Genomic DNA, 17,402 nt, shown 5'->3' with positions numbered 1-17,402 from the left:
TTTTCTTTTAATCTTTTGTTTTATATAGAATTAAGCAATGAAAAAGAAGAGCAACAAGATCACAGGTGCGTGACTAAAATGACTTATATTTTGAACTTAAATTATTTGGCAATTATTTGTTAAGACACCTTGAACAGCTTGATATACTTTTGCAAAATCACTATGTATTATTTCAGGTCCTTAGCAACATTTCTTACGGCTAATTTATTTTATTTTCATCATTATTTTACAAAAGCAATACAATTTATTTGACTCACATTTTAAACTTTTAAGGTCGAAAACTACACAACAAAATATAACAGATGATATCCTGCATGGAAATATATATTGTACACAAGTTAACGTATCTATATTTATTTTAACATATCGTCATTTTATCTCCAAGTCCAAAATGATTGTAACTATGAAGCAAAATGAGATTATATATGAAATTAATCTTGCTTACTAGATTAGGAATTAGTGATGTTCTAATCGAAACCCTTGTCTGGTTCTTTATTGAATGTGCTCCTTGACAAATATTGGTTTAACACAACAAATATTTCCTTTAATTAGTTATGATTCTATATCTAAATAGGTTTGGATTGAATTTTAAATTCCAGACATTTTGCGTGAGGAAATATTAGAGAATCATGCAAGAGTAGATTTTAATGACAGGTTAATTAATATTTACGTTAGAGAAAATATTAGCGATTTTCGTAACTTCTCGAAATTCTCCAATGTTCCCGCGTCGCTAACTTAACTGTCATATACCTAGAATAGAGAAAAATAAAGAATTCCTAAGCGATCAAAACTAAAAATGTTGCAAGTTCGGTTTGATTGAGTCTGTTTATCTGATTGCTTCCTGGTACTGGACACGAAAGCTACAATCCACGCCACTGGCACTGACTCAAACAAAATGCAACATAAAATGGTAAACTAACATAGATAGCCGGATAAATATACTTAATCATGTCGCAGATACATTAAAGTAAATAAATGATCTAATCAAAATTACACCTAAAAAAGTAAAGATTTGAATTTTTTTAAATAATGCATTGATATACTAAATTGCATATCAAGTGTCTATTGTCTGGTCGAAAAAGATAAAATTGTTTGTTTCGCTGTACATAAGAACCCTATTTTCTGCAATAATCATTCAATTGGTAAGTAAAGTTTCAGAGTAAAAATACAACAGTCTCTTCAGCCAATGCCAACAGATATATAAAACTTAAAGTTTGCAAAGGATTTGTTTCTAATTAGGTATTTTGTTTATCTGATTACAATTCAAAATCAGATTGTTGTCATAGATAAATCCATATACGAAATTCTGGAAACAAAGTGATCCCTCGGAAGCATTAATCACAACAAAATAACATAAGAATTGCAGACTCGGTTTGATTGAGTCTGTACATGAGTGATAATGAATAAGTGCAACATCACTCACGCCCCCTAGCACCGGCTTGAGCGGTACTCAATTCTCAACACTTTATAGTGTTGGCATCAATGATCCCGAAGGACCAGAAAATATAACAACACTGAAGTGAAGTACGGGGCAACTTTTTACGGCTGCCACACGGCACTTGACACCTGCTGTTGTGAAATACAAAATTCTGGGAAACAAAGTGATCCCTCGGAAGCATTAATCACAACAAAATAACATAAGAATTGCAGACTCGGTTTGATTGAGTCTGTACATGAGTGATAATGAATAAGTGCAACATCACTCACGCCCCCTAGCACCGGCTTGAGCGGTACTCAATTCTCAACACTTTATAGTGTTGGCATCAATGATCCCGAAGGACCAGAAAATATAACAACACTGAAGTGAAGTACGGGGCAACTTTTTACGGCTGCCACACGGCACTTGACACCTGCTGTTGTGAAATACAAAATTCTGGAAACAAAGTGATCCCTCGGAAGCATTAATCACAACAAAATAACATAAGAATTGCAGACTCGGTTTGATTGAGTCTGTACATGAGTGATAATGAATAAGTGCAACATCACTCACGCCCCCTAGCACCGGCTTGAGCGGTACTCAATTCTCAACACTTTATAGTGTTGGCATCAATGATCCCGAAGGACCAGAAAATATAACAACACTGAAGTGAAGTACGGGGCAACTTTTTACGGCTGCCACACGGCACTTGACACCTGCTGTTGTGAAATACAAAATTCTGGAAACAAAGTGATCCCTCGGAAGCATTAATCACAACAAAATAACCTGAAAATTGCAGACTCGGTTTGTTTGAGTCTATACATGAAGGATAATGAATAAGTGCAACATCACTCACGCCCCCTAGCAGAGAGGTACTCAATTCTCAACACTTTATAGTGTTGGCATCAATGATCCCGAAGGACCAGAAAATATAACAACACTGAAGTGAAGTACGGGGCAACTTTTTACGGCTGCCACACGGCACTTGACACCTGCTGTTGTGAAATACAAAATTCTGGAAACAAAGTGATCCCTCGGAAGCATTAATCACAACAAAATAACATAAGAATTGCAGACTCGGTTTGATTGAGTCTGTACATGAGTGATAATGAATAAGTGCAACATCACTCACGCCCCCTAGCACCGGCTTGAGCGGTACTCAATTCTCAACACTTTATAGTGTTGGCATCAATGATCCCGAAGGACCAAATCTTACAAATCTGTGAGATTTCGACACGTATTCTATATACAGGAAGCCCGAGAAAGAAACTTAACATGGCCTGAAACTTGCATGTGCATTTTTAAATTTAGCAAATTTCCATTTAATCTTTTGTCAATCTTTAACTGAATTACATGTCAAAATGGCAGATCTACGGATACGAAATTATCTAAGCAAGGCTGAGATGAACAGGGGGGGGGGGGGGGGGTGCATTGAAAAGCTTCAAGCTGGGTTTTCACATTGGCATGTTAATCGGGATACAATTAATGTAATTAACCATAACGAGCTTGTCACCACTGTCTTATAGACCTTTTTACAATACGATTTTTCATAGCAACGAATGTTGCATTTCGCGCATGCGCATTCTGCGTAGGGCAAAACGCAATAACGATGTCTACAGTTTATCATACTTTAAGGCTTTAATAGATGCGATTTCATGTTGTGTCACCCAAAAATATTAATTTTGGGATGACTTAAGGCGGTAAGTACTGACAACGTGAATTTATTTTTTAACCGATCTACGAAAATGTGCGGGAGAAATAATTCAATGGTCAAAACGGGCACACACATGGGTTTGTTTAAGGTATCATTAGACGACTTTTCCATCAGTAATTTAAATTAAAACAGCAGGGTGTTAAAGATAAAATTTTATTACCCCTGTATTACATAATATTACACAATTTGTATTGTACACTTCCTTTAAATAACTGGATTGGTCAGGCGGCAAGTGTCAAACAGATTGGCACGCGAACGTTTGTTCATTCAACCGGGACGTTTAAATATCATGATATAGCTTATTAAAATGGTAATTTATGTAACTTTTAAATATACCGATGTAATAGTTACCGTACGAGGAATAGGTCTGCATAGTATTTACAGACCCGGGTGGCAATTTGAAGACCGAGAGAGCGTAGCGATCGAGGTTTTTAAAAGGCCACCGGGTCTGTAAATACTATGCAGACCTATTCCGAGTGCGGTAACTATCTTACCTACATGCTTTTTTGTGTTTCTATCCAAACATCAGTTTATAACTCAATATCTATCAATATAAATCACAAGAATCCTTTCATTTATGTACTTTATCATGTATAAGAATGCATTCCGAAGCCATTCAAATATACCAACCGCTACACTCTTGTAATTCATAAGTGCACCAATCGGGTGTTATTTGAATATTCTCGTTTTTTCGTGGGGTTTCATTATGTAATAAGGCCAGTTAAAAGTACCTGTGAGAGTTTCAAGTCATTGATATAAAGAGGGTAAAGGTAAGATTATTATTTTGTAATATGTATATATAATACGTATACATATAAATAATATACAAAATGTATTGACGTAGAATACTTTATCTTGATATATAATGAATTTCATGGTAAATATATGATCCGCCTAATTTAGATATAAAATGTACGATTATGTTCAAAGGAAAGTAAGTGACAGGCTTTTGTGAATATAAATAAATACTAATAATACATGTAGTTAAACTGTCTTGTAAGTTTGTTTGTTTAGGTATTTTTTGTTGTTATTATTTTTTTCATGTATTTTTCTTTTGGTGTATTCTCTATAAGAATCATTCCCCCTTTTTCATATGTTTGATAAGATCGTTTATATCCCATAATGCAAAATTGTTAAAATAACACAGGATTGTGCAACAAAACCTGACAGAATTGTGGAAATAAATGCCGAAAACTAGTATTATATAAAGCTCAATAGTTCGGTAAAATGTGTTTATACCGAAAAGAAAACTATAAAGAAGGTCTTTATGTGCGTTATATCGGCAAAACACAAACTTTTCCTCAAGAACGATAGTCAGGTCGGTTTTCTTAAAGCAAAAACTATCATATGAGAGGTAGAATATGATGTCCTACCAGCCGTATGCGCTGATTCATTTCTTTTAATTTGATGAACATGTACTTTAATTTTTATATATTGGTCCTATTCCCCCACCCATATTTGCACAATTCAGAGTTATTTTTTGAATAATTCCTGCATTATTTCAACATTTCAGAGTCATTGGATATACGTATACGGGGATTATTATGTAATGCTTAATCTTAAATGCACGAGTTTCACATATTTTCTTGTATAGAGAACAATAGAACAATAACAGGTCGGTATCTATTTGTAGGCCTGTTAAGCGGTCGTTAGTGATTTACTAGACCGCTTTTAATAAAGGAGCCGGTAGGTAACAATGTTTATGGATTTCGAGAAGAGAAAAAATGTGTGACGTGCATTGTTAATGTATTACGAAACAAGGGGATAAATAATAAATAACACATGTGGTGTCAGATTCCCTGCACAATTATTGAATATGCAACTACGGCGTCTAATGTTGTAAATATGAAATATTTGTATTGCGATAATAGAGCAGCAAAACTGTTTTGCCATAATGAAAAGAAGTATAAAGGACTGAAGTTTCAAAGACTCTTGCCATTATTCTAAAGATAAAAGAATGCTTTTACTATGAAGACGGACTTTGTCTGTAGCGTAAATGACCCCCCATACACACACAAACACATACACACACAAACACACTTACCCCAGGATTTGTATCTCAATTTGTTTTGAATAACAGGAAGCTATGGTTGTTGTTTCAAAATATGCAGTTTTTCTTTACGATTATATTAACTTGATCTTGCCACTGGCATAAGTCCTAATCTAGTGTAAAATGCTAGTTTAAGAACGGATTTGAAATGAGCTGGCTTACTTTATTTATTTATGTCTAGCTCGCGCGACCTTAACCTATCAATTAAATATTTTTCAGCTCAAATTCATTTTAGTGTATATTAATATTGATCTGCGAATTAGTAAACAGATTTTATTACTAACATTCTCCGACACTGACATCATCCGATGATGATTGTCATAAGAAATCAGAATTAATAATCAGTTACTGGTGAATAGTAATAATAATAATAATGATAATAATAATAATTATTATTATTATTATTATTATTATTATTATTATTATTATTATTATTATTATTATTATTATTATTATTATTATTATTATTATCATTATTATAAGTAGTAGTAGTAGTACGTAGTAGTAGTAGTATACTGATTCCAAAACATACAAATTTTAACTATAGTTAATATGCATTTATGTGCCTCCGCGTATTTCAGTCACTGTCATAATGATGGTTTTTCTAGCTAAAGAAAGACTTAAGGTGTCCCTTCGTTTCAGGTGAAGGCGGGATACCTGAGTAGAACCAACGGCATTCCGAATGTCCTCTGGATAACTGCCAGACGTGAAAGAATCAACTGGCAGAGTGATGAGGAGAAAGTGTATAAAAGCAGGTACGTATATAAAAATATACGTACCTGATAAAAGTGAACGACCTAAACCGGTCGACCACTGGCACTATAAAATAATTAATCATTCCTGATTTAATGCATGTAAAGAAATAATCCCGAAATTTATATTTTTTTTTCTATAAATACTTTTTTAACAGTCTAAATAAGTATCAAAGTTTCCTACACTTTTGTGATTTTTGGTGTCTATGTGCCTCGTTTGTACAATAAACAATAATTTTATTCCGCGTTCAACATCTTTAGACATGTAGTAATGGACATATCTTCATGATGATAAACTAAAATTTGATATTCTTTGATTCTGCTTATTAGTTCATCTTCTCTTCTCTTCTCTTCGGCTATCTATTCATGTATTTCTTTATATTTGTATCATAGTTCAAACAACATTTTACAAATGGTCTCAGTGTATAAATATTTTACAAACTAAGGTAAACTTTAAAGGTTTAGAAATTGATACATTATTTTTTAGAAATATTTTTGTATTACAGGTACTTAATATTTCTTAGATATCGACAAACTATACATAAGGAAGTACAGTTCGATGTTATCCAATATTCCAAAACACAATCTTGAATTAAAAAAAAAACAACAACAACAAAACAAAACACGACCCTTATTACCCTTATTATTGAAAACAATGTCGAATTTGTTTAAAACAAATTGATTAAGTTTTCTGCTAAGGCATTTGTGACCAGGAAATATCACGACGACACTTTGTAAACTCGAAACTGACTTTCGTCTAAGAAAGATACAAGGTCACGTACCATAAGCAATTTGTTAATTATCAAGCTTGTTATATGAAAGTGAAGGGATGGAATGTTTCATATATCAGTCATGAACTTCATGGGACAAAGGAGGTTAAATACTTTGAAAATCGTCACTTGGAACAACTTTAGTGTCCACATCCTTTAATACCCAGTACTTGTGTCACATGAAAGAAAGAAACATTGTTGTGACTTCAGTAGCTCTGATCCTCATGGTCCCTGTGTTGAGAGGCAGACATTTTTTTTGTTGCCACAATTCCAATGTCCCTCTTATAATACTAAATTGAATGAATATTAATTTCCCTGAGTCATAACAAAATATCAATTTTTTATTTATCAATTTCAGTGATAGGTGTTTCGAAACGAAGTCGGTGACCCCCAATTATTTCTTTGCTTCAGAATAAAAGCAAATGTCTTAAACTCCAAAAATAAATGTTTTTAAATCTTTATCATAAAAATAATTAAAAAATAAGAAGAAAAGTAATTATGAAATATTAAACAGATGACATGTCTGAACCCCATCATGGTGATATAGAGGATATTTGTTTGTTTGTGTGTAAGATGAAATTTTATTTCATCGAGTGGGCTTTAAAAACAGTATTCTCACGAGTGGCGTAGCAACGAGTGAGAATACTGTTTTTAAAGTTCACGAGATGAAATAAAATTACATCTTACACAACAAACAGACAAAATTTCTTTTTATTTTATGCTTTAAAACAAGTTAAAACGAAATTTCCATAATTTTAACGTTAATATTAAAATCTGTTTTCCCCATTGAGAACCCCATTTAGAGGGAATTTCTCATTAAAAACAAGAAGTCTTGAGCTGAGAAATAAGTCCGCCAATCAAGGTTAAATGACCGTGATATTTATTCATTTTATTAAAAGAATATGAATGATCGCCTGTTTAATAATAAAAACAAACAATTCTTGTAGGAGAAAAAGTCCAACCATCCATCCATATTTCTGTTACTTACTGCGAATTTATATTAGACCTGGCTTTGTAAAATGTAAGCGGCAGCCATTTTTTAAAGTTGTGTATTTCATGGAAGGAAAATAATTGTGTAAGATTCAGAAGGATATAATTTGGATGTGTTAGTCATACACCTTTTTAAAAGAAAGAAAAATTGTTTGAGGATTGTAACAGACAAAAAATAAGTGTTGACAGAAGTGAAAACATTCAGAAAAGGAGCTAGGAAAATGGAAAACTTGGAAGCTTGCTAAGGCATTGTTATGATTGTAAGGAACGCTGGGTTATTTTACTTATTTTACGAGTGATGGCTGTCAATGCTTTTCAATTTTTCATAAAGCATACGGCAGTTATTGCTCGTAGGATACTTTAATATGCCCAAATGTCATCAAGAGCAGTTTAGCATGGGGAAGGAATGTATTTTTCAGACTGTAAAAACGAAACAAAAAAATTTAGAGACGAAATTATGTGATTGGAATTTGAAGGAATAGAAGTAAGTTTTATCTCTTTATAAAGTTTATTACTTTTGACATTTAAGTTATTTATCTATTTCAGCTTTGCTATTTTTTTTAACAGCCTGATATTGTCAGTAAAAATAAAATTGAGGTACCTCATGGGGAAAATCTTAAAAAAGTAGTTTTGTCATTGAAAAAAGTGAAATTATATTTTGATAATTTTCACTGTGAAATTATCAAATATAATTTTCACGGATAAATCAGTAATCCATTGAAAAGCATAAAATAAAGAATATATTGTGTCATTTAATGTTGTAGACAGAGAGTAAGTATGGACTAATCAGTGTACCTCTAAATAATTATACTGACATGTAACACGGGAAAAACAACGCGAAAACAGGAAGTGACGAAGACGGAAACGCGAAGACACGATGACGAAAACGTAGTAAGTATCGACTTCAATTTGTCGAGTACTCGTTGTTCGTTATCGTACTTTCTCGTTTTCGTCCGTTCGTGTTTTCTCGTTTTCGTCCTCGTCTGTTTTCACTTTTCGCGATACTAACGGAACACCGTAATATTCCGTTTTTTTTCGGTTTTTTAATTTCTTGAAAATGACAGGTCCGATAATAGTTTCATGTTTCAAAAATAACAATTTAATAAGTTAAGCTATTACGCTTTCGGATCATTGCAGCAAAATGAAACATATCGTGTACACCAAAATAACTAATAATGGGAAATAACCCATACGACATTATTGCATTATCAAAAACACTATTACCGGTACTTGACATGAATTTACAATTTAGTGTAAACTATAGGTATAATATAGGTATAATATAGGTATAATATGAGCCGCGTCATGACAAAACCAACATAGTGGGGTTTGCAACCAGCATGGATCCAGACCAGCCTGCGCATCCGCGCAGTCTGATCAGGATCCATGCTGTTCGCTATCAGTTCCCTACTTGTAATAGGGTTTGTAAGCGAACAGCATGGATCCTGATCAGACCACGGATGCGCATTACGTTGGTTTTGTCATTCGCATCTCAAACTAACTTGGAAGAGTGTAATAACTATCATCATTTACCAAAAAAAGGCATTTTTAATCTATTTTCCTATCTACCTTTCTTTCATTCTTTCTTTCTTTTCTGACAAACTCTATCAGGACGTACACTGATACCGCATCAAGCCAAACTATTAGGTAATAGAACATTTTAAGCAATTTTATATTGATTAAGGGGATCACTAGCGAGCTAAATTTTCTTACTGACTCAGAATACAACCTTCATTTATTTTCACTGCGGTGATAACTTCAATCCCACCTATATTTTTAATGCGACATTAAAATACCTATCAGTAAAGGATTTGTCAAGAGTAAAAACGATCAGTCATATAAATGTTACGGTGATATATGCTAAGCATTATTAACAGTCATATGCAATCCGAAGAGTGTCGGCAATGAGACAATATCGTCGGTCTATCTGAGATGGGGTTTCAATTGGGTAGCTAAGAAACGTAAATTTACTATCTAACGTACTAAATTTATATTGATTTTCAAACTAATTATGAGTGTTTTTCTTCATTATCTGTTCAGTGTTAAGTTTCCAGGTTTTATCTATATATTTCAAATTTTATGTTTTAGGCATTTAGACCTCAGTGGAGTCTCTTTAATAAAAAATGAAATCAAATTCATGAGCAAAGTTTTAGAATAAAAAAAAAGTTAAATCCGTTCATTGACTTCCCTAACTACTGGCTTGGGGTTGGATGAAACTCATTTTGCGGTGACTATTAGTAAAGATAGGGAGTGGTGTTCGAGACATAGTTAGATATTTGATTTGAAAAATATGGGGACATCCTTTTTATTACACTAAATACAAACTTAATATTGTTTGTTAATAGGAAAATGTCAAGATACTAGTATCTACTGAAACGTAATAAATGAAACACATAAACACATATACAAAACAAATGTCCAATTACATGTTTACTACATGTAACATGCCTACCATTTTCTGAAAAATGAATTATATTATGTTCATCACTACAACTACCTTCGTTTGCAATTTGCATTTTCAGAAAATTGCTCTTATCTGTGTTATCGGAAAGGGAACTTAAATTTATAGCGTTTATAAATCTTAAGTCAGGTATAATTGCATCCTACCGCGTCTAGTATAGTAAAGATGTCTCTAATGTTGCGACCGTCGGATATATACTATTCTTAGAGTAGTATAAACAATCATTTTTCTTCTCCCTATATACAAATAGGCGAGACTTCGGATGATTTATGAGAAGGGAGGTAGGTAATCTTAACGATTAAAATGTTTTATGGTATGTTTAATTATGTTTACAAAATGTCAAAACGGTAAAATTATGTTGTATTCATAACTTCATGATTGATTTTCGAAAGAGTTATTTAAAACAGTAATGTACGTAAACAGAGCAAATAAAATGTTCCTGAACATAAAATGATGTTGATATTTTAAGTAGGAGTCTAACCTTTAAGCAATTAGTTTGTACATCATTCGATCATAAGAAAACCATATCAACATACTTCTTTCATAGATGTATTTTGGAATTATTCTTTTCAAAATTAGAACCAAATTTTGTAAAATGCAGGCGGCAGATATATAGCTTGATACAATTATAACATTTATACCAGTGTATATTTGTTAAATAATTTATAATAGTCAAAACGTCGTTGTAAAGATCACTAAGCAACTCTGCATAATATCAGACACAGGCGGACATCTGAATTACTGGCCCAAGTTTCACACACAAACAAAAACTTCGTGAAACACAACTCATCTTATTACTAAATCTATGTAGTAAAATGAGTATATAATTGAGTTTAGGTCGTTATAACAAAAACGTTTTTGTGTGACACCGTTGCCTTCTAGATAGCTTCATGTCATTTGATACGCAGTTAGCAACTCGTCTACGTATAGCAATATACAGCTATATAGCGAGGGAAAAATTTAACAGTATGAAGGAAAATTATTACACACAAACAAATTGGCAGTTAACGTAACATAGAAAAAACAATAACTTCAATTTCGTTTTTTAACAGGCTTTCAATATATGATATCGACTCTATCACGGTCACAAAATACAACGGACGCTGGATCACGTGGGATAACAGAAGACTTTGGGTATTTCGCCATTTGGAAAGACTTGATAAATGTCGTAAAATTCCGGTCGTGCAGACAACAAGTGTTCCTTATTTTCGTCTAACGTCAAAATGTGACGGTAACGACATTAAAGTTAGAGGTGAGCCGGGCGGTAGATGGTATAATAGGTCGTCATTTGCAGTAGTAAAGACGATACTTACTGGACTGGGCATAGGGGCACTGCTATTGGCTGCAGTTATTAAATTTTTAGATATGTGATAAAAGCTTTGTTATGTGTATTATAAGAGACTAAAGTTAAAACTCATTATACATGTGCTGATTGTTTAAACTTTGTCAGACTTCGTTACACTCGACTAGAAATAGACAGTTACAGTTGAACTTTGTGAATTTGTTGGAATAAAAGTTATCAAATGCTGAAAATACCTTTTTTCAAATGTGCAAGTGAGGTAAATACAATGGGCTACCGTTTCAAACAAAAAATAACTTGATTCTATAAAATCTTCAACAATGTCCCTTTTAATCCTTACTGCACATTAATTACTTAATGATATTAGCACACTCTTGTTCTCATATTTTCTTTATTTTATGTGTGCATTTTGTCAGTCTCACATTCACATACCTTATTTGTTTATCACCAATTCCTGTCCATTGTTCTTGCGCAAAATTTTTACTAGCAAATACCTCATTAGACTAATATAAAACGTAAAGCTTGTGAAACTTTCATGCAGTCCGAGTATATAGGTCACTTCAATTAACAAACTTTACGATTCATGTATTGATGCCGTCTGTAGAATACTCGTACTTAACTTACAATACTTCATTAACCTTCATATACTTCTCTACACGGTGACCCATCTCATACATACCCGGAAAATGATAATATGTTAAACACATATGCAACGTTTTAATATAATTGTTCCCTTCTCTGGTTTATTCTAAATATCAGTTTATTCAAGACAAACCTATGGTATGAACGCGATGCTCATTAGCGTCACGTATCAATAAATACATGTTGTATTTCGCTTCACAGCCCGCCATTTTACAATTTAATCTGCTCCCCGCTGATTAGCGTGTTTTTTTTATCTAACATAACATAACATAACCTAACTTTTATTCGACATTAAAATTATAACAACAAAATTATAGTCGTTTGATATCAAATAGTGTTAAAGTAAGACACGTGATTTCCTAATATATGTCAATCATATTAGAATAAAACATGTATTTGGTAATTATATGTAAATAACATTATCATTGTGCACAATAATCAGGAATGTGTTGTCGGGGCGAAAACTCTGCAAGTGTTAATAGTGCGTGTTGTTTCCCTTCCCTTGCAAAAATTTTATCCCGCTTTGATATATACTCTGCGGATGATCACGTGACCAAAATCGTACAATGGGCTCATAAAAAGGCGGCTTAAACGCTCGGTAAAAGCAGTGAAATTGAGGTAAGCATACAGTTAATATTATATATATATATGTAAAACTAGGTCGCACGGAACCCCTGTATAATCAAAGGGCTGCAGCTCTATGGTATTTTCTGATCTTTGCAATCTAAATCATACTGACTATCTGTATGTACTTTCCTGTATAAGTTTATTTTTATATACTATAATTCATCTTACGCAGCGACAGCGTTTTGATTTTCTTCTATAACAGTTTGAGATTGATACATATGGAATTTTGCATGAAAAAAAAATAGAATTGCCTCGACTAGGATTTGAGCCATAGGCCTCTCACACCCTCAACGAGACCGCTTACCTCTGCACCACGGCGAAGTAATACATATGTACCTTGAATAAAAACGAATACATTATGTAATTCTAAATTGAGAATTTCCATTTCGTGTTTGCAATCCTTATTAATTTCGAGGTATTTTGTTCACGATAAACCTGTTGTTTAACACTAATTTAGCGAAAATCTTCTCGCCAAAACAGTCCGACATGTATATATTCCACTACTCGATTGTGTACTACGCTCTGGAGTATTCGGTAATCGACATAGCTAAAATAGCATTTTCATTGATTAAAATGATATTCATGATAATCCGAAGCTTTACGGAAATAGCCGAACATTTTTCATTGGGTAAAAAAGATATTCATACGCGAAATTTGTGATTGTAACCTCATATTTCTATTGACTACTCTAAACTTTTAATGCACTGTAATTCGTTAAATGCATACATTAAAAATTATTCTTTATTTTAAATTGCTGGTTTTTAAGCAGTTCTGAGTGAGAACTACTTTGCGTTGTTAGGTCTGTTAGGAAAATTTGTGTTAGACCGTGGATGTTAGCTATGTATTTACTGATCTTGCGATCAGAAAATACAAAAACCACGTTGGTTACTTTGTAGCTCTATCTGTTAAGGCCTGAAAGTCGAAAAACTTGTTTAGGTGATGAGTACAGTGGGCTCACATGTACTAAAATGCGTTGTTTTCAGTAAAAGAAAAGCATTTTGAGCAAAATTAGCATTGACATCTTTTACACAATTGCAAGTTTGTCCGTCATGAACAATATCATCCTTTGTAAAGTTTCATAACGAAGTTGTGCATCTTTTTACAAAAACGAGTACAATGGTCGAACGAAATTTAATGTTTACAATGGCCGAACGATTTTATTGCCTGTCCTATTTCGTAAATTTTTTCATTTAATTATGCTTGTTTCTCGCTTCCTGTCTTTGAAATTATACAAATATGATATTTGAAAATGAAAAGTAGGAAGAAGTTTTAAACTGAATGAATTCAGTTTGCTTGCTATAAATTCTCATCTTAATAGTATTCTGCTTTGATAACACACGTGTACATCGGCTTAAAAGTATTCACAATACCAAAATAAAATACAAACATGTACAATATATAGAATTTATTTCACCAGCAAAATATCAGTTTCAATTACATACATAAAATGTCATACCGTTTTGACAATTATTTTGGAAATAGAGTCAGTTGTTTTTTTGGGGGTTTTTTTGTTTTATTTTTGTTGTTGTTGTTTTTTTATTTGTTGTTGTTGTTTGTTTTTGTTTGTGTATTTTTGTTTTTGTTTTTTTTTTTTGTATTTTAGACGCAGAAAATGGTGTTCCTTTAAACGAAAAAGCATGTTAACGTATATCTATGGAATATATACATGTATTGTATATTTTAAATTTTAATATTGCGCATATGTTATCGTAAAATACTTCATTACACCATATTAAGTAATTCAATATCTATACAGGAATCGGATATTCTGATGTGTTTATTTGCCGGCATTATGGCAAATCGTAAGGAAGACGGTCCGCTTCATGTCGTCACGAGCAGGTACACAAGTGGAAGGTACCCCATAAATGCTATTGGACATGGTTCCTAACTTTCGGCAAATTGCAAAAGACATGGTGTCAAGATTGATTTTTTTCATGTTTTTATCGTTTTATTTTATGTTTTTTTTTAGCAGCACGAATCTGATTAAATTCATTGTTTTATCAGTTTTTAGATATTTGGCTGAACTTAAATTTGCACTTTTTTCATGTTGATACGTGTATTTAAACTCAAGTTATAAGTATTCAAGTGGGTCAAAAGAAACACGCGTTTGGTATATTTTACTGCGACGTCGATCATATTGTGACGGCACGCCAATTGTTTTCTTTTTTGCTATATACATACAAAAACCTGATGTTCATTAGTAGAAGATCGGGGAAAAAACTAATATAGTTCCCGAATAAGGACCTTTCAAATGTAAAATATGATAAACAAGATCAACAAGGAAAGGCGGCGTTCAATGAACTCAACCCCCACACGACGCAGCAACAAGAACTAGCGGCAAGAGCCCAGGCGGACCCCAAACAAAAATAGGACAGGGCACGGACAGGTTAATCACTAAAATGATAAACGATAATCTATTTTTAAACTTTATATTCAATTTATATTTGCTCTTTTGTTCTTTTATTTAAAGGCTACGATATATTTCAACATACGCTTTCAACAATTCAGGAGTTCGTCAGTAACTTCAAATACGAATCTTGATTATCATTTTTGATTCTGGACAAAGAATGTTGTCATGAGTTTAAAAACATTAAACAATTTTGACTTTATGAAACAGTAACAAATGTATTAAAACGTTAACTCATTTTGTTTCAGATATAAAAAAGTAGAAAATATGTTAAAATACTTGAATCATTAGATAGTATATTAAAAAATCTTCAATTATTTTGTGGCAGATATGACAAAGAAGAGAAGAGTGGGGATAATGAGAACACAAGTGAAGAAAACAAAGAATATAACGTCAAGCTTGTTAACAACTTCTTTCCAGGTATTAAATCTAGATTGGTGATCACTATTCTGCTCATTTTTCTTCAGAATAAAGTGTTTGTTGTCTAACTTCCCATTTGACTTTTTTGTAGCCTTTTCAGCATTAATTTCAATATCAGTAACCTGATTTTTACGAATGTATTTCGCGCAGCAGGTTTTGCAGGTGATGACATTAAGAAAAACTTTTAGTTGATGAGGTACAGGTGTTCCTAGACCATCGAACGAAGCATATCGAGTAAGAGCTAGAGCAATGAGTGTAATTACTGTACTCTGTAGCGTCTGGATAATAAGATAGACAGAAAATAAAGCGACCACTTCGGAGTTTTCCGGAAAGGTTGCAGAAATTATAGACAGAAATACCGCAAAAGCTAAGAAGACTGTTATAGAATAACTAGCTTTTTCGCCACTATCACAAGGTAGGACAAATACAAAAATGTTCAAAACTGCCAACATAATTATTGGCATGATCACTGAGAGAAGGACATAAAGTGGTTTTCTTTTGATTTTGATGCTGAATACAACAGAAGACTCCGCGGATTCCCAGTTCACCGAGTAACTTGTGTTAATGACGTCCCATTCTGAGTTTGATTCATACTCTTCCAACTCTATCCCTTTGTCTCCACTGTCCATATTAACCTAGAATACAACCATACAAATTATATATCACTTTAGTAAAGTCAGTTATGCAAAACCTGACAGGCGCGCTTAACACATCAAACTTGAAAACCATTCTTTAGGCTAGTTTTACCAATTTCAGATTCTACCCACATTTTCAATATTTTATCTAAAGACAACATGATTCAACGTTTTGATTAGAACTTGAGTGTCGTTAAGAGAAGGATGACCTTATTAAGCATTCATGACAATCATTAACCCTAGCTTTCAGTGACTCGGTAGTGCTTGTATCTTTTACCTTTCCGTTGAAGGTCACAGTAATATTTCCAGGAAACATTAACGTTTTACCTGCTGAATTTGCTGCATAAATATTTCCATTTTACATAGTTTTTGTAACCATTAATTTATATTATATATTTTCAGGCCTGGTCAGACTGTACGGGTGTGCAGGCCGGCTAGGCGGCTCTATACTTGTCGCAATGGTTAATCACGTTTGGCCCAATCAGCTTAAAGGTTAAAACCATAGCTACTGCAGAGAGTTCTGATGTTCATTAAAAATACACAGGTAGTTGAAACAGTCAGATGTGCAAAAAAGTTGGTCTAAAATATTGTTTTACCTCATACGTTGAATAACTCCAAGCCACAAACTTTAATTTGCATTCTTGAGTATCAAATGGAAAATATGTGATGTCTACGGAGCACGTAGATTGGAAAACCTGAAAAGGTTTATTGAGAGAAAAGATTTAATGATAAAAAGAAGGTATAAAATATCATGAATTCGAACTTACAAGTGAAACCACAGGAAAAAAAATTGAAAACACGATGCACATGTAAAAGGAAGCATCTTATTTGAAAACAAAAACAAAAACAAAAAAAAAAACATTTCAGCTAATGAAAACTCTCGTGTATCTATAAAATAACGAATGCACCGTTCTTTAATACCTTTTAATATACATGTATTTGTTTCTGTAGAATGATATCCTTTATGGTCATGCCTAAAAGGTTCAATATAACGTTTTCTGCTATCATGTTTCAAATATCATTATATATCATGTTGATAAATAACTAAAAACCACTTTATTTGAAATTAATTAAATGCCCAAATACTCATCGCAAGAATGGAAATGGACAATAGAACAGGATATCAAATTAAACAAAATTGGTTCTTTTATAAATCGTTTACTAAACTTAATAATACAGATAGGATTGTAAGAGTCTATTTATTCATGCTTCAAGTT

The 17,402-nt window shown here is 32.8% G+C and overlaps 1 protein-coding gene across 1 annotated transcript; it reads right to left on the bottom strand.

The window, feature by feature from the left end:
• Nucleotides 1-15,402: 15,402 nt before the first annotated feature.
• On the bottom strand, nucleotides 15,403-16,925 carry LOC132753775 (acetylcholine receptor subunit delta-like). Its single transcript, XM_060744299.1, has 2 exons — nucleotides 16,782-16,925; nucleotides 15,403-16,185 (listed from the first exon to the last, which is right to left on the bottom strand). The coding sequence occupies exon 2, from the start codon at nucleotides 16,177-16,179 to the stop codon at nucleotides 15,445-15,447; it is 735 nt and encodes a 244-aa protein (XP_060600282.1). The 5' UTR covers nucleotides 16,180-16,185; nucleotides 16,782-16,925; the 3' UTR covers nucleotides 15,403-15,444.
• Nucleotides 16,926-17,402: the final 477 nt, after the last annotated feature.

Source organism: Ruditapes philippinarum, unplaced genomic scaffold (genome assembly GCF_026571515.1).
Source record: "Ruditapes philippinarum isolate M1 unplaced genomic scaffold, ASM2657151v2 ctg2776_1_1_1_1, whole genome shotgun sequence".
Lineage (NCBI taxonomy): Eukaryota > Metazoa > Mollusca > Bivalvia > Venerida > Veneridae > Ruditapes > Ruditapes philippinarum.
This window is presented reverse-complemented; position numbering and strand designations above follow the sequence as displayed.

Coding starts and splice junctions, on each gene's coding strand:
- LOC132753775 (XM_060744299.1), bottom strand. CDS start 16,179: ATGGACAGTGGAGACAAAGGGATAGAGTTGGAAGAGTATGAATCAAAC.